Source organism: Toxotes jaculatrix, chromosome 12 (genome assembly GCF_017976425.1).
Source record: "Toxotes jaculatrix isolate fToxJac2 chromosome 12, fToxJac2.pri, whole genome shotgun sequence".
NCBI classification, from domain to species: domain Eukaryota; kingdom Metazoa; phylum Chordata; class Actinopteri; family Toxotidae; genus Toxotes; species Toxotes jaculatrix.
The window spans coordinates 4,548,436-4,575,165 of NC_054405.1; the positions used below are offsets into that span (position 1 = coordinate 4,548,436).

General features: G+C 43.1%; 1 protein-coding gene across 1 annotated transcript in view; it reads right to left on the reverse strand.

The window, feature by feature from the left end:
* igsf9bb (immunoglobulin superfamily, member 9Bb) overlaps positions 1 to 26,327 on the reverse strand; it is a 107,101-nt gene extending 80,774 nt beyond the window's left edge. Inside the window, exon 1 of the mRNA XM_041051744.1 lies at positions 26,123 to 26,327. Coding sequence (XP_040907678.1) covers positions 26,123 to 26,186 — 64 coding nt within the window. The 5' untranslated portion in view covers positions 26,187 to 26,327. The remainder of the gene's footprint in view (positions 1 to 26,122) is intronic.
* Between the last annotated feature and the right edge of the window lie 403 nt (positions 26,328 to 26,730).

Sequence of the window (26,730 nt, forward strand, 5' to 3'; positions counted from 1 at the left end):
AGTCTTTATGCTAAGCTAAGATAATCTAACTGGCAGCTGGCTGTAGTCTTACATTTAACAGACAGATCCTGAGAGTAGTGGCTATCTTCTCATCTAACTCTTCACCAGAAATATCTCCCATAATGTTTGGGTTAGTGTTCTAGTATTTGAGGCATCGGGAAAATCCATCTGTTCACCTGCAGCCATGAATTTTTTTTGAGCCAGTGTTGACGCTCCCTCCTTCGCCTTTCATTGACAAGCTTGCTGCTTTCAATCCTCAGACTATCGTGACATCAGTCATTTTGAAGTAAACAACGCAGGAGTCCCGTAAGCTGATTCCACTAGTTTAAGAGAAAAGCCAGCACGCACATTAAAGATGGCTCAGATTAGAAAGAAATTCAGAAAGGAGGTCTTTAGAAAGCATTAGAAAATTCACCTAGGAATTAAGTGTTTGTGTGTGAGAACACAAACGTGCTAAGCTACAAGTTCCATCAATCAGGATGGCAGAGACTGCCAGTGACAAATCCAATACAAAGCCAAGGCCAATGGGTTGGGAAGAGCATGATTAACGGCACTGGCAGACACATGAATGAGATCTATCTGGACACAAGCTTTTCATCTCGTTTGTCTGACAGAATGTGGGCAGACAAAAACATGACAGAGGCAATGTGACAGTAATGCACCTGATGTTCAATAATATCTGGACCTTTAACCTTTTTCTTCAAAGAATTCACTCTGCTAGCTCAGTGATGGACCAATTCCAGTGAAACTGTGTGTCTGTGGGCCTGCTGCTGGACAGCCACATCGATCCCAGGCTAATTACTATGTAGCTTGGCTTTATGAGCGGAAACCTGGTGCGGTAGCATTTTACCAGTCGATATGGCTAATCAGATGTACTCACTGCTCGTCCCTCTGTGGCCTGTAAGGAAGCCAGGCAGGCAGATAGGTTCTTCTGCACATAGAGGACAGTCTACTGCCTGTCCTGTCTCTCATTAGTGAAAGCAAACAGTGTAAGGAAATGTATCAATTTGTGTGCATCGGGAACCAACGGGACCTCATCGATTACACGTGCAAATAACTAAGACGAGGACAAATCACTAGTTTTGCTGTGGTATTCCATAGAAAGCAGAGCACAGCAAAACAGTGAGTCAGTAGTAATATATTCAAATTACTGTCAGATCAGAAACCATGAGCTGAAAGATTAGCTAAAAATATTCCTGCAGCCAAGTGAGGATGTTTCCAAACCACTGCTGTGAACAGCATCAGTTCTCCTCTGAACACCTGCACACAGATTTTCAGGTACTTGGCAGGTAAGTTGGTCCAGCGTCTTGGAGAACTCGCCTCAGTTCTTCTGTGGATTTAGGCCTTCTCGGCGTGGGAGTTGATTACATACATACGCTGTTGCTCTCATGCACACACCGAATGTCAGGCGCACAGAGAGGGCTGAGAAACAGGGCCCGTAAAAACTTTATGGATTTTTTTTTCACCGTCCACCAGCACCACCAATGCGGCGGCCCACTGGGATCTGTCCCGGTGTGCCTGTAACACCACTGCTTGACATTATTTTATTATGACACTGAAAATCAGATTTATTTACTTATTAACTGAAGGAGCCAGAACACCATGAAGTGAAACAATGGAGGAAAAACAAAACTGACCTAAGATATGCCATTTGAATGTTCATACCTTGGAGCCCAAATGTTATATTGAGGCTCTGGTCACTGACTCAACTGTCTTATTGTCACAATGTGACAGTTGCCATAAATAAAAGATGTATTCAGTCAAATCAAAAAAAAATAATGTCCAATGCAGAATTCAACCATCAACATCCAACATACAAATGTCACAGTGTCACTGTCTTTCTTTTCAGTCGGGGGAAAAAAATGGGATGATGCAATAATCTATGTCCTAGAAGTGCTTGGAGAAACAGTGGGAGGAAGATAAACACGAGTCACTGACAGCAGAGTGAGACAGTGAGACAGTAATGTTTTGGGCTATCTTAGTCTACGTTTCCTTCAGCAGAGGTTCTATGTGCAACAGCAAGGACAAAGGTCAGGAAAAAACATCTTGCTAAAAACACAATTACTCAGTGGACGACATTCTGCTGAGCTTCAGTCCCAACACTGGATGTTTCTCCATTCTGCAATTAGCAGAAAGTGCTCGCTGCACAACAGACCAAACAAATTACATTGCTGTAATAATTGAATATCCATTCAAGGCCACCCGTAAATTCTCAACAGTGTTAACCCAAATTATCCATCTTCACTTGACAGCCTGAGCTTTCAAACGCATATTAAGGCTGCAGCAAAGCCCAGGCCTCCACGGTCACCTTGAACTGAGGTCAACACGAAAAAGCAACAAATTATCTCTGCTTTGGCCTAAACAGTCAAAGTTTACCTTATAATTAGGCCTAATTGTGAATGTCAGTCTAATGGAAGTGAAATGCAAATAAACAAACAGCAGGAGAGCTGCGCTGCAGCCAAACCAACAGCTGTGCAGATACAGCACACATTCAGCCTTTCATCAGAACACTGCAGTCACTTTGTGAAATACAACGCACAATATGGAATATCTCTGAGCACATGATTACCCTCAGCCCCTTCATGTGCCATGTATGGAGTATCTCTATACTACATCACTGAGAGGCTGCGTGTATCAGAGGAAGCCTGTGGATTTGTCATTTGATGTGCGTGTGTGCTCTCAGGCTCGCTGGCAGAACCAGATAATAACTGAGCAAGTGTGCTTTTCCCAGTGGTGAACCCCCACCTCCCCCAACACACACACACACACACACATCCGCACACACGCATACGTACGCACACCACCTCAAGCAGCACTACGTGTTGATTGGCTGCTGGTGACATCATCGCAGATAGCACAAAAACAGGCCCCTTGGAAGGTATGACTTCACTGTTTATAACTGATGAGATGGAGAGGGAGCGAGAGAGCGAGAGAGCGGGAGACAGAGAGGAGAAGCAGAGCTGATTTGCTCATCCTCCTCCAAACCCCCCCTCCCTCACCACCTCTCCATAAGGGTTTAGCTCATTTACAATCAAAGACCCCAGGGAGGGCACCATCGCAAGGTATAACCACTGAGGTGCACTCAAATATACACACACACACACACACACACACACACACACAACCAAGAGTATAAGCTAGGTGGAAGAGAAGGAGTGAGGGGGGGGGGGGGGGGGGGGGGGGGTCAAGATCAAGTCACAGATTCCAAAAGCCAAATTTCCTATATAGTTAATAACAGTCCATTGTAGCTCTGTCACTTTTTATTTCAAATTCAAACATCCATCCAAACATGGGGAAAATCTAATTATCAAATTATTCTCAAACTGTGACAGAGATGTAAAAGGTGGGGCAGTCTGAATGCCTTGACTGGTTGACAAAAATGTACCATTTATCCACACTGATCACTGATAACACCTGAGAGGATACTGTGAGGAGGAAATTAGAATAATATCTGGCTTCCTGTTTGAACTTCCACTGTAATCTTTTTTATTTAAAACAGGCTGGTTTAGGAGGACATGGAGTTTTGTGTAAGCATTTACTCACTTCACTTCTTTTTCTCCTTTTGTTTTTTTCTCATTTTCCAAGAAAAAAGAAACAGAACGTGATATCTGAGTTTAGAGAGTACTCCGTTCTGATTCATAATGTTCTAGCACAATGCAATTAAAAATCCAGTGTGATTTACAACTGATATGTGTTTCCAGGTCCCTGGCGTGTCAAAGATAAACTCTTCCTCTCTTATGTGACAGTATAATACTGTTCTGAGAGAGCACACGAGCTTATTTTCACATTGAAGCCTCGCAGAAAACTGCACTGCTATATTTATACGAAGTGACAAATGAAACCGTGCATTAAGATTCAGTGAGACGCAATAAATAAACAATACAAGAACGGCACAAAACACTCTAGCATACTATTTCATCTGAGACTCTGCGCTGGCACTTAAAACAGAGAATATACTCGAGCTTCCCCCCCGTCCCTGTCTCAGCTGGTCCCCTGGCTCATTCCTGGCACCGTCTAGAAGTGACAACTGGCCCACTCTGCTAAGTGCCGACCAAAATGAAAAATAAATGAGATTTTTACACAATACAACATAAATTATTGATAACTAAAGCAAGACCAGTGCATTATCATACAGCCTATCAATTCGTGCACCTGCACTTATTCTTCCTGTATCTTATTCCAAAGTTGAACTCATACTGTGCTGGTAATAAAACGACAGCCCTGTGAAATTAATGGAGGCATTAATAATGTTGCCAGCGTAGCCCACTAAGCCAAGAGGGTGTACCATGCTTCGGGGGGGATATACAGCAAATGGTCACAACATTTTGAACTACACTTCTCTGAGCTTCATCTCTCTTTCATTGTACATGTGCTTCAGCTGGCACCGGTCAACACAGCGCAGGACAGGTCAGCTGATCAGCCCGGTCAGCCAGTCCACGTCAGGCTCACTTCAATCCCTTTACCAAAACTAGTTCAAGTTGGTGCATAAAAACTGAGACTGTCATGTCTCTGCAGCAGAGCCTTCTCCTTCTCCTTCTGTCACTTGGCCTCTAAACTTCACCATTTGCTAACAAAATCCTGAGGCTTATATCTTGAGACTCAAAGTTATGTAGTGGCTACAATGGCAGCAATTCGCAGCACACAGCAAGTTGCAAATGTCAAACAGAAAACAGTGGTACCGCTTAAGCTTAAACTAAGATGGATTTCCTTTGTTTGAAATGCTAACATTTACATGTGTGTCACCAGAGGACCAAACATTCTATGTTTCACCAGGTTTTACTCTGGGATGCGTCTCAGTACAAGTGACAAGACTCAGAGTCTACAGCCGTGCTAACAGCTCTGTGAGGCTGTGCCAATATGTTGGACAAACTGAAACTGATTTTGACCTGATGCTGGCGCTAGAGGAAATGTCAAGGGCTCGCCAAACTTATTAGAACTCATCATGAGCAGACTTGAACGTCTGCACCAGATTTCATGACAGTGCATTCAACAGTTGACAAGCCATTTCAATCTAAACCACCAAGTGTCAACCTCATGGTGGTATAAGAGGAGAAGTCAGGGGATGAACAAAGCCAGTAGGATCAATCCTCTGGGGACCATTGATGTCTGTACAAGATTTGATGCCAATCCATCTAATAGTTGTAGAGACATGTCAGTCTGTTGGACTGACAGACCGTCCAGCAATGCCATCCCTCCAGCCCTGCAGCTAGCTTGAGTTTGAATGTAAAAGCTGACTAATTCACAGTCTACAGTCCACTGTTGAACATTTCCTCCTGTCTTTCTGTCACTTGGCCTCTAAACTCCACCATCTGCCCACAAAATCTCGAGGCTTAATTCTTAGGGGCTCACAGTTATGCACAAAGAAACCCTTTCACAGCACACAGTGCTCTGCAAAATGGCAAACAGTACACAATGAAACTAAGATGCATTTGCTTGGTTTGAAAATGCTGATGTTTGTCTGTGTGCCGCCAGATGATAAAAACTATTCAGGCATTCATTTCATCAGGTTTTACTCTCATCTTAGAGCCAGAAAATCTGGCACTTACAAATTGCTGTGCTGATCAGCCAAAACACAACACGCCCTGATACTATACATTAAAAATAAAAGCTAAAATAAAGACATACTATTATTAAGATGACTGAACACCAAAACAACAAAACATAAGTTCAAAGAGGGAATTAAAAAAAAAAAAAGACATCAAAATAGTTTCCTAACCAAAAAGCATTAGAAGAGACCATTAAGAGCTTCTATTCCCCTGTGTGAGATCAAACACAACTACATTACAGTTTTAGATCAATAAAGCAAAATGTGCAAACCATGCAAACTGCAGTATCTTCACTGTGCAAATACTTCTTTCAGGAAGAAAAGAATCCGTTTGGATGGAGCAGTGAGTGAGAATATATCATGAACAGTGGCGTGTTTGAAGCAAAGACTCAGTTTAAATGAGGAGAAAAACAGAACGCCACATTCAGAAAGTCAAAACATTTTGCCTGTGAGCTTAGGGAAATTGCATTGCTCATTTGTGTTTGTCAGCTTGTGCTACAATCCTCAGATATACCAGGGTGGCTTAAAACACTAATACTACACCAAAGGGTGGGAGACTTGACCTAATTCTGGTTTCCTCCTCTCAAGTAAGCATCCCTCATCATTTGGAATTCAAAGGAGATCTTTCTAGGGTGTAGCATCTGATCCTTCCTGCATCACATGGACTGAGGCAAAGAAAAGCCACAAGTTACAATGTTGCTAGCTTTTATATTGCTGCACTGCAAAAAAAAATTAGGGAGCAGTCTGCACAACAAGATAACAAAGTTGAATTTCAAAGGCATTTAATCCTGGATGTAATTTCCATTTGTTGTTAGTTCATGCAAAGAGCCAAAGCCAATGGGTCAAGGTCACTCCCTCTGGTTTCTGTCAGACAACGATCAGATCAGCCGGTTCTATCATGGCACTGCTGTCAACAAAATGTCCACTAAGTATTCTGTCCATTAATCCTGTCCTTCTCCCGTGACCCACTTTTACTGGTGCTGACACTTATCATCAACGTCCTGGCAAATTCCAGAGTGAAATTCAGATTTGAGTGTTTCCTGTCACAGTGCAGAGGCTTCCACGGATCCTACAATTGAATCCGAACAGCCGCTGCTTCTTAAGGCGTGCTGATGATTCTCCTTAAGCTGTACAGCAGTTCAGTATTACAGATATTGCTGCTGACAGCTTTTACTGGCATCTCCTTGGCCCTTTGCCCTCTAGGTTTACCCTGCAGTTCCCTTTGCCTCCTTCCTTTCCCCACCAGAGATGTCCTATAATTGAAATTCATTGCCTGTGACATTCTTTGTGGCTGCAGGACATTCAGACGAAGCAGATGGTTCAGACAAGAGAAGGTGAGAAAAGGCAAAGTCGAACTTCCTTTGGCCATTTTGTTGATGTGGCAGCCAGGGAGCAAAGTTCACCCAGCTGTTTGAACTTCTTAGTAAATTGTCTTAATTGGGTAAAAATATATAGTAATCTATACGCACATTTACTAAGATTCACATGGAACAAAATATGTGTTTGCATTACATTTTAGGTTATTAGTGCAGTGATTTTATCAGTATTTCATACGTGCACAAGCAGGCACACAAGGACATGGGTGAATACAACAGAATATGCATTGCAGGGTGAGGGGTATAAATTCAGGCCAGCAGGGGTATTCTGAAATGTAATGTCTGCATTAACATTGAAAGAGGTGTCTCGTTCAGACATTGTTCCATATATGAAGCATTTACATATAAAAAATAATGTAAATCATAGTAATTTTACTACTTTTCTTAGTCCAGTTACTGAAAGACATATACTTAGCTTTTCCAACTATACTGTCCCAAGAGACTGTTCCAGTAGGAGAGCGTTATAAAAAAGGGGTTGTTTTAAGAAAAATGGTGCTTCAACTCGTGAACCTGTTGCAGGCTCCTACCTACTGTAAGACTCTTAGATTTTGCCATGAAGAGTCTGTGAGGAGGACAAAGAAGTGTTTTGAGCCTCTTACCTCCTGCTGACTGGCTGGAATTAAGGTCAGATGGCTGAGGGTGGATCAGCGGACACTCAAGTTCAAGAATACTCACAAAGAAGCAAAGGAAACTCGATGACTGAAATAAAACCAGTATTTGACTCTGCACAGTATTTGATGAGCAAGCCTCTGTTAGTGTTAGTGATAGCTACAACTTAAATGAAATGCATGTGATTTCTCTATCATTAAAATAAGTTACATTATTTTGCACTGTGCGGCTTTGGTTAAAATGACATAGGCTGCTTAAATGTGTTGCACTGTGTATTTAAACTGTTTAGATGAAGGTTCTGTGTTGTCTTCTTGCAGCGCGGCAGGTGTGAAAGCACCTGCTATGTTGCAATTGAATCAAACTCTGCCACATCGACACCCTCCGCACAATTCATTTGGGAAGGTGAGAACGCCCTAATGAAACTCCGGGCTGCTGCAGAGAGGTAGACTTGGAGCACTTCCAAGCGAAGCCTGGAACATTATGTGAGGGAAAACTAATCAGAATAAATGCTGCATATTATAGGCTGACTATGTGGCGATGCATTCTTGTCAGGAATGGTGCACGCAGACATTTTGCATCTGTTCAGCTGTCAGCGTGTGTTACAAGCTTCGGCTCGCTTCGCTTGTTTTCCCTCTAAAGAAAACGGGAACAGGTCATGATAACGTTCCACCACTTCCAGTATCCCTTTTGCATTCTGCTGTGTGATAGCAGCCCACCATTTTTATTTAGAACATAGGTATAAATACACATTGACATTCACACTCGCGGCGTCTACCAGATGCTCTTAGCCAGCGTGACTAACAATACTGCTCAGTATTTATTACTGAGGCAGCATGGTCCTTTCAAATGAACATAGGAATTTGGTCATAAACAGATCAACACGGTGATTAGTTGAACTGGAGAATGTCTCCAATTACAAGCTGAGCAAAGAGATTTATTCTTGACCTTGGGGACATGTATCTGTGTGTTCTCCAGCCAGTACAGTCAAGAGCTCAGAGAATAGCTAAGGCAGTTGATCCTGCACCTAGATAGATATCAGCACAGCTATAGTGACAGTACAGACTGCCAGCTGCCAGCTGCCAGCACCATAGCTGCAGTGGTATAGTCACACCAAATAGTTTTACTGACACAGATGGTTGGATTGGCAGTCGGCTCTTTGAGGGTATCCTATGTGTAAGAAAGCCGTTATTTTTATACTCCCATTGAATCCAATGATTTGGAAAGCAACTGGATGTGACTGAGGCCTCTCATTCATTACTGCTGCTGTCTCTGCAGTGAGTGGATGACCTGCTCCTCCTCCTGAGCCATTTACACCTTGTTCTTCCAGTTAGATCCACTGGTCTTTCACCATGACATGACAATCACATCATTTAGGGCATAGTGAACACTTTATTCATCTCTACACCTGTCCATTGTTCCATATTATTAAGGCATGCATGAGCACTGAGCTGAACAAAATGCTCATGCAGCTAACAAAGACTGTCTGTCATGTCTGACCCACCAGTTACACACTATCCTACGAGAGTGAACCGTTTTACTGGCCTGGATGAATCATCTGTCATTTATATCTCAGCTATTCATCGAATTACATTAAACAAGTTAAAACATCTGTCACTTTGGATTGTTACTATGGTAACACTTCCACTGCATTACAACATAATGTCTACAAAATACACAGGAGACCCTATATTTAAGTAAAGTGCCATACAGCAACATACTATCATTATTTTGCATATCATAAATCTCATCAATAATCAATCCTGCTGCTGATGGGGGCAAACCTATTTAAATACTTCAGCCTCATTCTGATGGCATTCATAGTGAGTACACAAATTCAAGATCATGAATTCCTTGAGTTGTGAGTAAACTGTGTTGCAATACACCAGTCAGCACAAAGCCTGATCACATTTATTAATGAGTCAGGCTCCTTATTCCACAGAATGGCCACACCCCCTGATAACCTACCTGACAGTCCACAGTCCAGTGGCTGGGTGTTCGGCTGAGTTATAACTGAGACAGTTCAGTTGTTTCAAGTCTTGTATATACAGCATGTCACAGACTCTCCAGAAGGCTGTCAACAACAACTATGCAGGACTCTGGCCCACACACAGGCCATGATAGTTGTTCGACAAAACTCGAATGGTCATTCAGCAAGTCTAGTGAATGTCCACAGCACCAGCAGGGACACTCATTCCCCCTGCAGCAGGTGCAGTGTGCAGTTCATAATAGAGGCGGATAAATGCCCCTTCTGGACAGAGCTCAGGATTGCACATTTTGCCAACCTGACGATATGTGTAAAAAGTACATACTGTACAATGTGTAAAAAGTCATGTGAGAGGCAGACTCGCCAAGACTCTTCTGCATTAGCTTACAGCAGGTCCAGGACTCTGTCTCCTAGAGTTCCTGGAGATCCTGGGTATGTCATATGGCCCATGGCTAACAGTTCAGTGACAAACCCACTGCCTGTTTTCTTTCCACTCCCAGATTTATTCCTGTCTGCCCAAACCGTCTGAAGGCCGTCAGTGGTAGAGATGGGATCCAGAGTTCCTTCCCGAAGCCATGTCTCTGTGAAACACATGACACTACACTCACAAGTCCCCTCCAATTCCTCACTAAGGCCACTAGCTCGTCCATCTTATTGTCCAGCGATCTCAGTTTGCCCATGATTGCCCATTTCTGTGTTAAACCTTTTATAAACAGGTACAATCAGAGAAAATAATATGAAGAAGAGCCTCCTGAAAATGAATCAGATTTATTCAGTAACTCTCCCTGGTGCTATTAACTGCTGTGTCAATGACAATGACAGACAAATCAGCACATCAGAAAACACACTACAGCAGCAGACTGACAATAACTACAGCAGGAGCAGCTGACATTCCTACATGCTTTTTTCCCAATGTATTTGTGCCATTATATAACTCTTATCTTAGTTATAATGGACTTTACTTGGGGGCCCAGCTGGTGTCCTGTATTTTCAGTGAAAACCACTGGCTGTCTTTTTTTTTTTTTTGGCTGCTTCTGAAGATTACTTTAAGACTTGATATAAGCTTTGATCAAAATCCTCCAGCACACTGGTTGTAGATGTAGTTACAAATCAATGGTACCAGCTTGTACATCTCTTCAGTGATAGTTCATTTTCTCCCTCATCATTAAAATGTCTCATCATACTGTGTCTTCCCATGATGATGCGAGTTCTCTAATGTAAGCAAATCACTTAGCGCTGGTCTACAGTTAAAGGTCAGACCTGAGGCAGGTCTGACTGTCTGATGCTTTGTGCTGATCCACAGCTTCATTCTGAAAGAAATCATTAGCGTTCAGTTTTCCGCAGCACCACTGGGCCGTGAAACAAGAGACCCACACACACACACAATTAACCTATATCTACTGTAGACAGGAGGACAGTCAACTCGACTCCTATTAACAATGGTAGTTTGGTGGGGGGTTTTTCACACTGGCCCTGTTCAGGCTTTAACATGCATCTCTAGTCATCTGATCACAAGCGGACAGCTCTAAGTACATCAGCTCACGCCTGGCATTAAAATGCGCCTCCACATGCATCTCAACTAAGCATGTGTGATTGTTATTTGTGCCGAGCATCCATTCTGAGGAGAAACTTCAGAGCAGGCAGAGGTCAAGCTCGAAAAAACGCCATTTTTATTAGCTCTCCGGCATGACAAAAACTGTGTCTGCGGTTTGACGAGGTCATGGCATCAGGTGACACCAGACGAAAAGACGCCATGAAACTACAATAGATGAACCTAAAGTTTATACTGAAACAGACAATAATGACATAATAAACTCCTCTAACTTTATCTCTGTCGTGGTATAAAGTGAATCTTATACCCAGAGATATTCAGTCATAATAGACTGGACACTTCATTACTTAACAGAAGAGATCAGGAGAAGAAAGGGAGGATGTGCAAACATTACAGCTGTAGCAGATACTGAATAACATACTCTGATGAGATTATAAAGTAGAATTTATGGCAGATGCAGGACACAGATCCTGTATTGTTTGCAAAATGCTCCAGTCTAATCTTCAGAGTAAGCAAATTTTACCTTGTGGTGGAGGATATACAATGCCAGCTCCCCTAATATGTCTCTATTTACACATGACAGCTATTCCCTGCTCACTTCATGTCCACTGTGCTCTCTGGCTGCTCTGAACACAGATACTTTTCCTCTGCCTCTTCCCAAAAAGCTTGCCGTTTCCCATTTCTCTGCACAATCTACCTCTCCTGTAGATAAAAACCCAGACACTGTCCCTTTACGCACAGTCTCAGCTGCGGCGTGATATTTACTGTATTTCAGGGAATTAGCAGTGCTCTTCACTGATGCCTCGTGTGTCTGTACTGTTTCTTAGGTGCACAAAAGTGATGTGACCTTTTGATGGGAAGATTAAGAACAGTTCATGTCAGCAGTACGCTAAGTAAGTTGTTACTCGACACCTTGAAAGCAGCCATAGAGACAAGCGGGTTGATCCTCACCCTTCAGGGGTGACGGAGAGCCATGGAGGCTGCCGTGGGCACATGGACTGAAACAGCTGCACATACGGTTGTATGATGAGAAGAACACAGCTATTTTAAAGGCCCTGAAAACTATGAGTACAGCATCATACATGAATAAGAGTCCTTTCTGCAAAAGATAGATTTGCTTTGGTTATTTGTGATCAGGAATTTCTGTTGTGCTTTTGTCAGTTGTTTGAAGTGGGTGGCATTTGATGATATTTGGTGGGTTGTTAGTTCATCAGTGAGTTTTTGAGTGTTTAACTATTCAACTATTCAACTATTTTTAATTATATAATGTAGAATTTGTTGGCTGTTGGCTGTACTAGTAATTTCAAATAAATTATAGAAGCACTTTCGGCAGGAAAATTCTGAGTATTTGTTACTTTTTTGTATTTCCTTAGTAATTCTAACTAAACCCATGTTTAATTTACGTAAATTCATTATGTAATTCATATATTGTGGTTACATAATTTGTTATTGTGCTTTAAATTCAATTGTTTTATTCTACATTATGTAAAATATGTTAATTCAGTTCACAAAAAAAAATTCTCAAGAGCACTTCTCAAGAAGAATCAAAATAATTAAATTGTTTTATGCTACTGTGACAGGGAGACCCCGTGCACTAAAGTAAGGCACATGTGCTACACATGTGCCTTACATGTGCTCTTTCTCAGGTAGATTTTATCAGAATGTTGATCCTGGTGTGAAGTGCTGGTGGTGATGTGTGTGGTATGAACATTTGGAGGAGGGGGTGAAGGAGAGAAGTCACTCTGTGATCGTGTATTTGATTTATTGAATTTAAATTTTGTTGACCTGTCTCCTTTGTTGCACTTCTTCCTCTGTCAGACCAGGAACAGCCAAACCTGAGCTGGAGCGGTCCATTTGGTTAAATAGGGGGGTTCACAGGGGAAGAAACCAAGTGTGGTAGAGTGGGAGGGGTGTTTTGTCTTTTGTGGTGAAATGACCTGTATAAGTATCTTGTTTAAAAAGAAATATGTGTTTTTAAAGTAAGTTTAACTGAACTTCTATTTGATAATATGTTATTTAGTATTGGGATTATTGTAAGTGTGCTGGAAGAGATAATTGATATTGATTTCTTGGTGCAGTCCACCAGTATAAAAGTGAGGAGGCTGTGGTGGCCGGAGCCTAAAGGAGAGAAGCACAGCTCCTGAACACAGCTCCAGATTATAGCTCCTGCCATGGGCCCAAACTTTAAGGGTATAACCAGAAAGGCAGTTTAGAGCCAATTCTTTTGTTCTGTATTATTTTGATTCTTCTTGAGAAGAGCTCTTGAGAATTTTTTCTCAAGAGGTTTGCTGCTTTTTTTTTTCCCTGCTTTGTTTTTCACTCAGTGCTCATTATTAGTACATCTTGTGAATATGTGAGCTGAAAGGTGGTGACATGGTGGATGATGTGATCTCTTACACCTCCTCTGCAAGTACAGATAAATGAAAAGGAAACATCCTGTTAATCATTAGGGCCTGTTTTTTGGGGGTCTAATTACTGGTAACCACAACAGTCACTTATCTGTGGCATCCACTGAAAGTTGTATCTGTCCATGTGCTCCAACGCTGCTGCCATACGGCAGGGAGGGGATCATGTGTCATACACTGTGGCACAAAGGCCAAACTCCAACATAATCCATCAGTTTGTCTGCTGCATGGATTTTCTACTGCTTCTCTTACATGCAGCCATGCTTATAGAATATGTCCATCTGTTTGCAGTATCAGGGTTAGAGTGTAAAGCTAAGATCTTAGGCTGAATTTAGAGTAGCACAGCTGAGGCTATGGTGGGTGAGGTATCTTATGCCCCTATCCAATGAATGTTTAATGGGTCTGGAGAAGTCGACGTGGAGGAAGCTGACTGTGCTGCATCAGTGGGCCAGGCTGTAAAATGAGACAGGGGAGGAAGCCAGCCAGCTCAGGATGGCTGGAGGAGAGGGGAGGGAAGTTGGGGGAGTGTAATGGAGTATAGTATTCAGAGAAAGTACACAGACAGAGCAACCGAGATGTATGTTAGCAGGAAGCCATTACCAAAAACCACACTGCTGCGCTAAAAACCCTCCAAATGAAAATGGTATGGGTGTGAATCATATAATTTCAGAAACACTCCATTCAAAACTTGCTCTGAAATCAGGGTTATTTAAGGAAAAACACACTCCACACGGTATTAACTTCAACTTCTTTACACTGCCAAGTGCAAGTGAGCCACGCTGCTGTCTGGTAAAAGGAATATACTTTAGCCACTCATCCATCTAACTGCTTCCACTGCCTGACAGTGCCAGTGAACATGTGTCCATGTCTGTAACACTGGCAGTGAGTGAGCACAGCAGTAAAGAAGCACAGTACTGAGGACAGTGGGACCTCTAAGCAGGAGATCAGGAATGCACTGCCAACTCAAGAGAAGGCTTTCCTTTGAGCACTCTGGACAAATCTGACTGCAAACACAAACTGGAAGCAGAAAGCATTACCACTGCCTATAAACAATGTCAGGATTTAACTTCAAAGGTTTATTTCAATGTCATAATAGTAAAGTTAAAAAGCCAACGGATATGACAAGTCTTGTGAGAGAGCCCAGACCTGCCATGCCATGACTCGATGGCTGCAGGATCTTGGGATCGTAGGAGGCTTCAGGGGGAGAACAGGAGAGTTGACAGATACGGTGACGTCAGGGCCGCCCAAACCCTGCATCATCTACAGCAACACTGAGACCAGGCATCTGCACTTCGATGTGTGAAAGTGTCTGTATCTAAACCACCGGCAGAATGCATGGAGTGAGGCCTTCAGCCAAGCAAGAAACGTCATTAATATTTCTCATGCTCCTGAACTACGTCCTTCACAGTCCCTCCCTAATCACTGATTGGAAAAAAAAAGCTTCCGCTGCCCATCAGGGACTGCGTTACTGTGTACATCTGTCTATCCATATGCCCAACTGCAAAGCCCCCACGCAGCTATGAACAATGTGCTAATGAGGCCTATAATCTCCAGGACATACCAGGGAAAAATGTATTCTACCTCATAAAGAAGAGCTTCTCCCTCTCACAACCTGAAGCTAGAAAACTGAACAAACTTCACAATGATAGCATGATACCACAGCCCTCTGAGTAGGAAGATGTCTGAACTGGTTACTGAGTGGCTGAGGGTTTTATTTTGCCCTTCATCTGAACGGCTTCATCATTTCTGCTGTCAGGTATGTTTGAAGCTAACCACTAACAACATCAGACACAACATGAGGACATTAGAACTCTAATCCTGAGGTTTTAATTTCACATTTACTGCATTAAAACATGTAACATGTACCATGTTTGGGGCCCCTGTGGTCTTGATTGGCAATAACCAATCATGAGCCACCTGTCACCTGTAATTAATGTGATACTTCAAGGGCATAACAACGAGCTGAAAAACAGTTCCCACAGTCATGTATGGGATCATAGTGATGGTACTGTGTGTTTTATTATTTAGCAGCCCAACTTTAACATGCAAGCTGCTATTATATGCTTTGATATTTTGATTACAAAGTACTGTTTGAACTATGAGGCTAATAAGACCAGTCACCAACGCTGCATGTCGGCAGTAATAAAATTCAGCAAAGCGTCTCTAATTAAGGGGTTTCTTGTTCCACATCAGTCTGTCCATTATATGGAGCACAAATGCAGCCTAGTATGGATGGTGTGGTTTATATATCAAGCCCTGCCATCAGGCCAAGGGCAGTCATATCAGTGCCTGGAGAGAAGGACCTAATGCTGCTGGCTTGGCAAAATCTCTGGGAAACACAACTCTGGATACTTGTTAAACTAAACTAAAATGTAAATTTAATCTGTTTAGAATCCCGTTCACTAAACATCTGACCCTGGACCACATTTAGGAACTCGTCAATATCATCTTTTCTGTAACTCCAAACCAAACTGATGTCCCAAACAAGTTTTGGTTTTTTTTTTTTAGCCCCGATCATGATCCAAGTCCTTTAACAAGGTGTATCTGCCCATTCACAGCCTGAGCTGATATTTATATTTATCTTTATTCATTTGCCACACCTCATTTCTCACAAGCTACTTTACGCAAATACTCACAGTCCTGATTAAGGTTGTAAGCTTAAAATATGAATATGACAATGAAAGTTTAAATTTGAGAATGTGAACCCTGAAAGTAACGTGATGTGATCCACAAGAGAAAGACACTAAGAGGTGTCATTTTATTCTGAAAATCCTGTCATCATCAGCATGAGCAACACAGACACATGGGCAGGTGAGCTGCAGGCGCTCAGGTGAGCTCTGATGTCCTAGTGAAAGATCTCCCCCAAAGTTCAGGAGCTGACAGCAGAGAGTTGGCTCAAACAGAGCAGCACACTGCTTCCAGGCTTTCATATACTTATTTTCTTGTAACACTGTCTTGAAAATCTATCATGTCAAGATTTCTGTTAATTAAAAAAATGTTAAACACATTTTCAATTCAAGGAAACGTTCTCCAGAGTCAAGGTCCTTATGTGTGTGAGCACACGTGTGTATAAAAGAGAAAAAAGAAGTGAAGAGCAAACGTGAATATTATTTTCACCATCTGACAAAAATAAATATCCTTAACAAAGATAAAGCCAAACCTATGCCTCTGTCATGTTCCCACACTAATCAAAGAAATTAAACGAAAATAAAATCGCCCTCCCGTGTCTCATACCACCTAATGTACACATCGCAGTGGCACTACAAGACATCAATACAACTGGACAAAGTTTTGATGATGTGCCCGTTCTGTGTACCCTGACTTCAGCATAAGGGCTACAGCAATCACTAGCTGGGTAGCTTTAAGATGAGTCAGCTACACTGGTACAGTATATTCAGAGCAAATACCAGAGAGCAATGCCCTCGTGAAGTGCTGCGCTGCGAGGGCTGCTCCGAGTCAACTACTTCATCGTGATCAGTGTACCATACACACACTTATCTGTAACCACCACAATCTATTTTAGTCCCTCACAGATCTGAAGGGGAGCTGTGAGGGAGTTAGACGTAAGTTTTGAATAAAACAGCGCAGTTGTCTTTATGTGAGCCAAGAGACAACTCCAGATAGTGTCTTTATCCATGCTGAACTACACCAGTGGACCCAAACATTCTTCTCTGCTAGCTCTCTGCTCCTTTCAAGAGTGATATATAATTGAAGTTACACAGGAAGGCAATACTAGATAAGCAAACCCCCCCCCCCCCCCCCCCCCCCCCCCGGTGCTCTCCTGGAAAGAATTAAGTGACAACCCCAGGACACTGAGTGATGGTGCAGACAAATCCAAATGCACAACACTCAGCGCTACTAACTGAAAGCCTGAGGCTAAATCAGCTGTTAGGTTTAGTTTCTGTAAGAACAAAAAAAAAAAAAAAAAAGATTATTAAAGCTACTTAGGATGGGAAGTCTTATCTATAAACACTTCTAAAGGCCTATTAAACAGAAACATCCCTCTCAGAAAACCTGAAACAACTGGACGACAGCGGTGACAGGTGAGGCTGTTAGCAGTCTGTCTGCCACACAACAGCATTAACAGGCATGTTGTAAACAGGTGTGTTTCTGGATTGACTGGACGTGAAGAGAAACACACTGACAGCTCTGTGGACTGCTCACATTTAAGTGACAGACATTTACAACAATCCAAAACTACACATGAAGCATCTCTTTTCCATCCGTTCATCCAGCCAAACACCGCTAACAGACTGGATCACTGAACCAAAAATGGAGGCTGCTGGGAGCTTGGGGGGGTGGTGGTGGTGGCGGCGGGGGGGGGGGGGGGTCTGAGAGCAGCCGCCAGTCACTGTTCGTGGCCCAAATACCAGGCTGATTGACATCTAAAGGTTGATGACTTTCATGAAGTGTGCCACTTGCTCCAGGCAGCGGGGGTGCTACTTTTCATTAAGCTCAGTGGGAGAGAAGGCTTCCCCTGTACATGGAGCAGGAGCTGTCCACCGCACATCATACTGCACGACACGAAGCATGAGTACAGACATTTGAAAACATGCTGTAACATCACTTTAACTGATTCCACTTCCATTTTCCATTTGCTTTTTTTTTTTTTTAAATCTACTTTTTAAAATGAAGGATTTTTGATACAGTCCATTTAAACAGTTGTGTCTTTGGTGATTTTTGATGAAATTCTAATCAAGACTGATGTTCAACCACTGCTGTGTCAGTGTGTCTTTAGTGCCAGTCACTGATGAGCATGATTACAGGTACATGTGTGACTGACAGTAAGGATAGACAATACGATATCAATGGAAAAGTCCCTTGATTAGAAAGTTAGAAACCTTAAAATACAGTAAATCACACTGCTTGACAACATACTAATAACCCAATCTTAAGACAAAAACAAGCTATTTTCACTCAGTCATATCATAAGACAGTGTTTTAGCAATGAGCTGCAAAGACTTGTCAACTGATTAAAAAACTACAGGACAGAAAAGAGTAGCTCGACAGTAACAGCAAACAAACGAATTGGATGAGTCAGTCTCAGAGTTTACTTACAGTTCGACATGACACAGACGGGTGATAAACAATGAAGGCAGAAAGTTGCTGTTTTCCCACACTAATCCAGGGTTTCTCTGTAAAGCACTCGTCTGAGAGAAAAGGGAAGATTATTTTCATTGTATCCAAACATTCTAATTGGAAACCAAATAAATAAGAGACACCGGCTATTACTGGGTCTTCCATATATTCAAAGTAGTATGGAAATTATCTAGCCTCAGTGTGAACAACAACAACAAATGCTCAAGAATGCTGGCTCAGCATGAAGGTAAAAGTAGGAAAATGACGTCTACAAATAACAACCAACTGCCCCCCCCCAAAAAAAAAATGTTGAGGGGGTTTTTATTTGGACAGCATTGGCTCAGTGTGCAGGAAGCTTTCAGCCTGAGATGCATCCTCTGATTTTAACAGGATGTGTGACCTCAATCCAGGAAGTTGAATGTTGGAATTAGAGAAACACTTTATCGGAAGCCACAGAGATCAGTGTATGCCATCTTACTCTGATCTGAATTTAGATCAGCAAGAAGCAATGCACACCTACAACATAATATCCAAACGGGTAGATAGTCTGAGAGGATGAACAAGCAGAAAGGAAATAAGCCTGTTGGAAGTTCTGAGCACATGAAAACAGGCTGATAGAGGCAGGGCTGTCATGGTGCCTTGGTAGGTGGGTATACTGTAGCTTCAATGGACCTAAGCCCTCAGTCCCTACACTCCCTGGTCAACCCCTAACTACATAATGTACATTACATTACCTTAATTTGAAGGTAATGTAAATGTATGCCTCTGCGTCTGGGGAATATTAAACTTTTTACTCCACAACATTTCCTTTACAGCACAAGAGCAGACTACACTGCCCATCAGTGTACAAAACAAAGTGAAAATGTATGTCCTTTACTCACAGTGGAGTACATTTATATGCAGTACAGCAACTTTCTGGATCTAAATACTTCCTCCAGGGCTGATCATCACACTCCTCCCATGATGCCGTGGTATAATGTTGTAATCTAACATTATATAATTCCCATCCTCTCCTTCTGGAGATGCTGCTCCTTACAGATGGTTGTCAGATAGTTTTTACTCCATAGTTTGCTCCATATTTGCAGCTGCGTGAGCTGTGGAGCTCACAGGTTATGGTACGGTCAGATTCTGATGCTGAAATACGTTGAGCAATTTAGTCATTAACGGCAGTGATCGGCGTCAGATCAATAAAAGCCCTGACTGATGGATTCCTAATGAAAAGAACACAGAGCAGTCAACACACAGGTCCTTCAGTGAGAAAACGCTGAACACCCACAGGATTTAAATCCATGCTGTAAATGAGATACAAGTCTCCCTTTTCTTGGTCAGCAGCTTTGTTTTTGCCAGACAGCCACCCACTTACAGGGAGAACACTCATTAAGTGATCATACTGTAGGGATCATCAAAAAAACAGGGATACGAGGAAAGTTTCTGGGAATAAAATTAATTAGACACCAGCGCTCAGTGCCAGCTCCATTTACACACACAGTTTACCCAAAAATACACATGCTCTGACTTGGGAGGCGACAGCAGCAGCACTGAATCACAAACACAAGTTAGAAAGTTTTCTGGAGCTTCAGAGTTTCAGATTAATCTCATTTCACTCAAACAGACACGGAGCTGCACGGAGCCTGAAGGATCAGACTGTGATCAGTCAGGGCGAAAACATATCCAGGTGTAAATACAGCCAAGAAGCATTCAGGATCCAATCATCCACCTGCACAGGTGGTCAGAGATGCAGATACAACACTTTTCCTCTCAGTTTAGAGGATCATCACAAATAAAAACTTCATCGCATGGACAGAACTGAACGGATGTCTCTGTAGCATTCTCCTCGAGGACAGGTGTAATGGATTCTCATGGACAATGACTCTCATGGACGTAATTAGTGTGTTAGAAGAGGAATTACTGTCTGGGTAAGGCAGTTTTAAGTGTAGATATATTTTAGTGCGGAGTGTAACTAATCTGGCTAAATCCAATTTCAATGCAGATCTAAACGTGCTCTCAGACAGCGAGAGGTCACCACCACAGCCTCCGCTCTGACCAACGTAAGCACAACGGCAGCCAAGGCAGCAGCGAGGAGCAAGAGGACAGCAGATGCTGGCGTGTGTGCTCAGTTATAAGCCGCTGATGGTGGGACTTTTTCAGCCTGCCGCCATGATTCATCACTGACCATGGCAATCACAGAAACAATACAGGAGCTAATTACACCACTGAGTACCTTCAATTATTCACATCTTCACCAGCAGCCAAAAAAACAAAAAAAACCACACATCTGGTGTCTGCGGTTTGTTGGTTCACGCTCCTTCTTTAAATGGATAAACCATTTACATGACATGTGAAGCACGTCATTATGCATTACAATTTCAGTTTTGGATTTTTAATACATTTTCAAAAGTGTCTAAAAACATATTTTCTATCATTGAGTGAGTTATTGAATGAAGGGTAGAAATGGCAGTTTTATCCATTTAAAACTGAATCTACTGCACAGATATACGCGCAAAAAGAGGTCTGAATACTTTTTGGAGCCACTGTATGTTATTTATATTTTTATTTTATATATTTTTTTATATAAAAACAAGACATTTTAATGTCTTTGTTCATCAACTGAGGTGTGAAAAGGTGAGATTTCCACACAGAGACAGTAAAAGTTGGCGTCTTGCTCATGGCTCAGTTATGAAATCCTACCGCACAGTGAAGTGTCTCTCCTGCCGGGATGCTGACAGCGCTGTCAGCCGGACACCGGAGCTGAGAGTATCGGAGCAGCCAACAGAAACACGTCGTGCTGCTCTGCCTTGTGCTGTCTGGCATTGTGCTGCCCTCCATTTTCATCACCTGCCTCTCTGCATGGCGAGTCAACTCACAAAACTTTCAGAGGACAGCCCTACTGGTAAATAAATAGTAAATAGCAATAGTAATAGTATTACTATTATTACTGAATAGTAATAACTATGTTTTAATTTATCTGCTCTGGTGTCATAAAGAGCTCACCATGAAATCACTGGGTTAAAAACCCAACACAGAGGGGTACAAATCCACCCAAAACAAAGGTCTGATCCAGTAACCTGATCATAAAATAAAAAATAACTCTACACTGGATGAAAACAACCTCTCAGTACCTTTGTAAATTTAACCCAGTACCGTCGGTGCTACACTGACCCACACTAGGTCAGTTTTATAACCTTGTGATTTTTCATCAAAACTGCAGCTTGACTTTGCAGTGACAAACTCACAGAAACAGAACAGAAAAAAAGAGTAGAAAAAGCAAAGACATTTTTATATCATATTACAGATATACTGCAGTTACTGTATAGTCACTATGTTTCACTCACTCCTTACTGAGGAGCTATTAAAATAATCAGAATAGGACATAAACACAACACACCTAAGTTAACTCCTTTCACTGTCTGGAGTATGGGAAACCCCCCACACATCTGCTGATGACCATATGTGGTTACCATGGCTACCAGATAGCCAGCATAAATATGGGTAATACATTCCTTATAGTCTATACATCGGGAGAACAAACTCTTACAAGTGGATGAATTTAACAGTAGCAGTCACTGACACCTGCTGACCACTGACACTAAATGACAACAGAGAGAAAACATGGCTCATAATCTGTGGTTTGCCAACTCTGCTGTGCAGTGAGTGATGAGAAGGAGATTTCAGAGAGTAACCAGTAACCTCACAGTAACCTGTCAGTCACCTTCTTTAGTCTGACCTGACTGATGAGTTAGCATCAGACTATGACTGAGTCCCGTCACATTCAGAAGCCACAGCAGCTCAGCTCTGCTGCAGGTCTGCACTGCACTGAGATGTGATGCTGCTGCTGCTGGAAGTGTAATGTATTGTTACACTCTTTACTGGATTCACCCACTTAAATGTCCTGAAGCTGCTGCATTTTTCCACAAGGCAGAAATGTTCTGCTGGAGAGAACCGAGCTGAGTGGTTTGAAGTCAGAGCTCAGGCAGTCTTAATTTACCCAGAATTCATGGCAAATTAGTCATACTTAACATGGTCAAGAAGTAGACAGGTCTGTGCAATAGATTAAATGAGTTGTTCCATCTGAAGTCTGTTAGTTAAATCTAAGCCATGGTCAAAGTCCATCTTTGTGAAACTAACCACAGAGTCCACTTGGAAGCGGACTGAGACTCTCCTTTTCAGATGGTCTCAGCCTGACCCTTCACATCATACCATTTAAACTGTAATTAGGAGCAGCCCAGTGCAAATAAACATTCACATCAGCAGCCAACTTGCAAGTGTCTCACTCTGATGATAACTCCCACTACAGACATGTCAACATAGTGTTGGCAGAACATCAGTGAATGCACCACTGTGGGTAGTTACATCAAGGTAAAATCTAATATGAACACTAATACAACCAGTTCATCTTATTTCATATTAGTTACACAGCGTTTGAATCTGGTTTCACTTGGTCCTGAAATGCTACAAATACATATCACCACTATAGAAGTTAATTTAAGGCTAACCACCTTGACATAATGTATAAGTATAGTATAAATGATGCTTTTCTTCTTCTTCTTCTAACTAATTCTGCCAACACTGTGTGATTTCTCCACACCACAGTTCAAATGACAGCATTCACATCAGCCTGAATGAACCAAACCCACCGCACAAACACAGCAGAGTCCAGCTGAACCAAACCAAACAGCATCCATGTGAACGCTCCCTCAGTGTAAAGATGGTTCATCGCTTTCAGTGCTCAAACACTAAACATGAAAACGCTCTTCGTGATTTTTTTCTCCATTGTTTCTATCCACTATACTTCAAACAACATCCCCCTCACATATACACCCCCATTCCCACCTCCTCCCCCCTCCGCCCCCATCAGTCCCCAGCCCTCTTGGCATGTTGTGGCATATGTATTTATCAAGAAACTGAGTGGCATTTATCTCACAGCTTAGTCATAATTAGTCCAACTTAGTCTGGGGCAGACAGCCTGTTAGTGGGCATATGTTCACATCCTGGTTAAAGACACACTGCTCCCCGAGGGGATGGCGGCGTGTTGACGTGTGTGTGTGTGCGTGTGTGTGTGTGTGAGTAGGGGTAACAAGTGTGTCTGCATATGGCAACAGACGGTTGCTGTGGAGCGCGCCCTGAGCCTCCATTAACACAACCCACCATGTTCCCTTCCCTCGGCTACCCAGCCATGCTGAGAGAGGCTACTTGAAACCTGGAGGGAAGCAAGTTCATCCGAGTGTGCGGAAGACGGAGAGGACAGGACGGAGCGGGAGAGGAGAGACGGCGAGAGGAGGGGCGGGTGACAAGGACCTGAGTCAGATGGGAAAAGAGAGGGAAGGGAGGGATGAGACAAGGTAAGGAAGAGAGGAAACCAGTGAGGAGGGGAGAACCGACAGAAAGAGAGGCAGTCTGGCTCTGGTCCAGGGTTATCACTGGCAAAAGTCAAGCCATTTGCCAGCTGCCAGCTTGAGACAGCAGCACTCAGCCAGAAGGATGCCGCCCTGTGCAGCTTCTGCTGGCTGATGTGTTTGTCTGTGTTTGCGTGTCCGTGTGCACACGCATGAATGCTGCACAGCAACGAGAGCTCCATCGAAGTGTTAAAGCGCAGGACGAGGACCATATGCACAACCAGCTAGACCGACTGATGGGACAGTCTTTACAAAACACAAACAAAGTCCAGTCACAGTCGCTCCTCCTCTGCCATCCAGAAGTTAGTGCTCATTTCTGCCAAGTTGCCTGCTTTCCCAGCCGTGGAGGAGAAGGCAGAAGCCGCTTAAAAACATCTCCCTAAGTCTCCTTCTTTTGGCAGACGATGCTTAAGCGTATCCTCTTTAGACAGGACATTACATAACTGTTTGCCGTGTGGCCGGCCATGCCCAGTCACATGCCAGAGGAATGTCGACCAAAAAGAAATACAAATAAAGCCGCGCCATTCTGTGTCAAAAGTTTAACGCTCAGCGATCGGAAACTTTATATCATCAAGAGCTGCTTTCTTCATCATCTCATCAGTGATGCTGAAGCACAGGCGCTGTCCCAGTTTCCTCCTCCTCACCTCTCACTTGAAGATGGAGGGGAAGGAGGGGGGTGGGAGGTGGGGGTGGGGGGGGGTAGCAGGGATTCCATTTTATTTTAGGGTACAGCGATTCTGCTGCAGCTTCACTCCCTCACCACGCCTCCTTTGTCATATATGTGAGAGAAGCTCACATGTACACAATACACACACACACACACACAGACACAATTACATGTGGTTCCACTGTCTAGAGCATGATGTCATCTATAGATCCAGCTGGAATCAACAGTATCAATCATTATGGTCTTATTTTCTGTTTTCTTACAGTAATCTGAACCTTTGGGTTTTGGACTCTTGGTCAGACAAAAGAAGCAGAATGAACATGTCAGTGTGGGCTCTGGGAAACTGTGGTAGCCATTTTTTATTTTACTATTTTCTGACATTTTAAAAACCATGTGAATAGTCAGTTGATTGATAGGTGAATCCACTGTATTAAGGTGCTTTCTGAATGACACCCACAGATTTGATATCAGTGTGACTCTGCTTTGTAATTACGACATTTAACCTAACAGGGAAAGCCTCTTATCTCTTTCACCCCCTCCACAGAGAGGTCAGAGGTTAGCTGCAGGTAACTGACCACACCTGTCACCCAGGAAGCCGTCACGTCGCACAGGACAGCCTACAGCCAAACAATATGTATGTCCAAACAGGTTTAAGCTCACATGAGGAAAGTTGCATTACACATGACTGGCTGAAAAGGAGCCTCAGTGAGATACAGGAGCCTTTTAAATGCACCCTAATACAGCGCTGGCTCATACGGCGCTCCCTCTAGCGGACAACACAGGTAATGACTGGGCTTCAGCAGGAATAGCTCCCTAGGAAGAGGTTAATCCACTCATAGCATTTTAATGACATCTACACCAGCGCACCATACTAATCACATTTGCCTTCACGTTTCACCAAACGCTGGCAGCCGGCGTAGAGCTCCGTGAGTCCGGCTGCTGCAGCCCAGCGGCTACCCGCAAAAAACGTCCTGGAGCTCCAGGACAGCACTCACACATCTTGGGAGGAATATGTCAGCCCAGATAGACTGCGAAATCTATCACTGTGAAGCCTCAAACGTCGCAACTCCGATAGTGCCGTTTATCACTGAAAACCAGCCCTCTCCGTGATGTATCACAGGGGGAATAAGCCGCTTGTCCTGCTCTAAAATAGGTTTAACCAAATGAGTTAGGACACTTTAGTTTTTTAGCTGTTTTTTTCTTTCTCCTCTCTGTGCTACAGCTCTGTTATCATTCATTTCAGGGTGAACCGGTCCGTCTCTCTCTCTCTCTGTCTCTCTCTGTCTCTCTCTCGGCCGGTGCCGGCCCGGCTCCGTTCAGGTGCGGTGCTGAACACACGTAGGAAGTTCATGACGTAAAGTGTGACATTTTTAACATGCGAGTGACATGTTCAAAGTTAGAGGAGAGAGGAGCGAAAGGAGGCTCACTACAGAGGCAAAAAAAAAAACATGCACAGCAGTGGAAACTTGAGCAAAAGGCGCCGGAGGATTCAGATACTGCACTTCGACTCACCTTGAGCGGCCGTTCCTCGGGTGCTGAATACACTTGCTATCAAAGTGGCCACATACCAAATCATAGTACTATTGCCGACCAGAAATAAACCTCATCATATCTCAAAGTGCCCCTTTCGGTGAATCTCTCATCGCCGAGCGGCCCAGGACAAACTGAAGCGGGCCGGTATCCTGTTCTCTTGTTAACCGAGCCCTGGACACTTTTCCATCGGCGCTTTCCCCTCTCTCTTCCCCTCTCCTCCGCTCTCCTCTCGCATCCTGAGACGGAACACCTGCGCCAATGGGACGAGAGCAGACGACGCTGTGAAACCAAGCGCGAGCCTTTAGATAACCGCGGTCCCGCCTCTGCACTCGTTTCATTGATGGGCGTGGGAGGGCTCCGGCTGCTGATTGGTTACCTGCGCTGTCGGTTTCCCAGCTGGATTGATATGTTTAAGGTATATGGTAATACTCGGAGATTCCCAACTTCAGTTGAAAGACGGGAGACAGCCTGCTTGTCCAGAATAAGCCTTTATCGACTTTAACGCACATAAATTTCCAATAAGATCGATAATATCAAAGGAAATAATGTTATTTGTAATGATGTAAATAATGTTATTTTTTTTATAA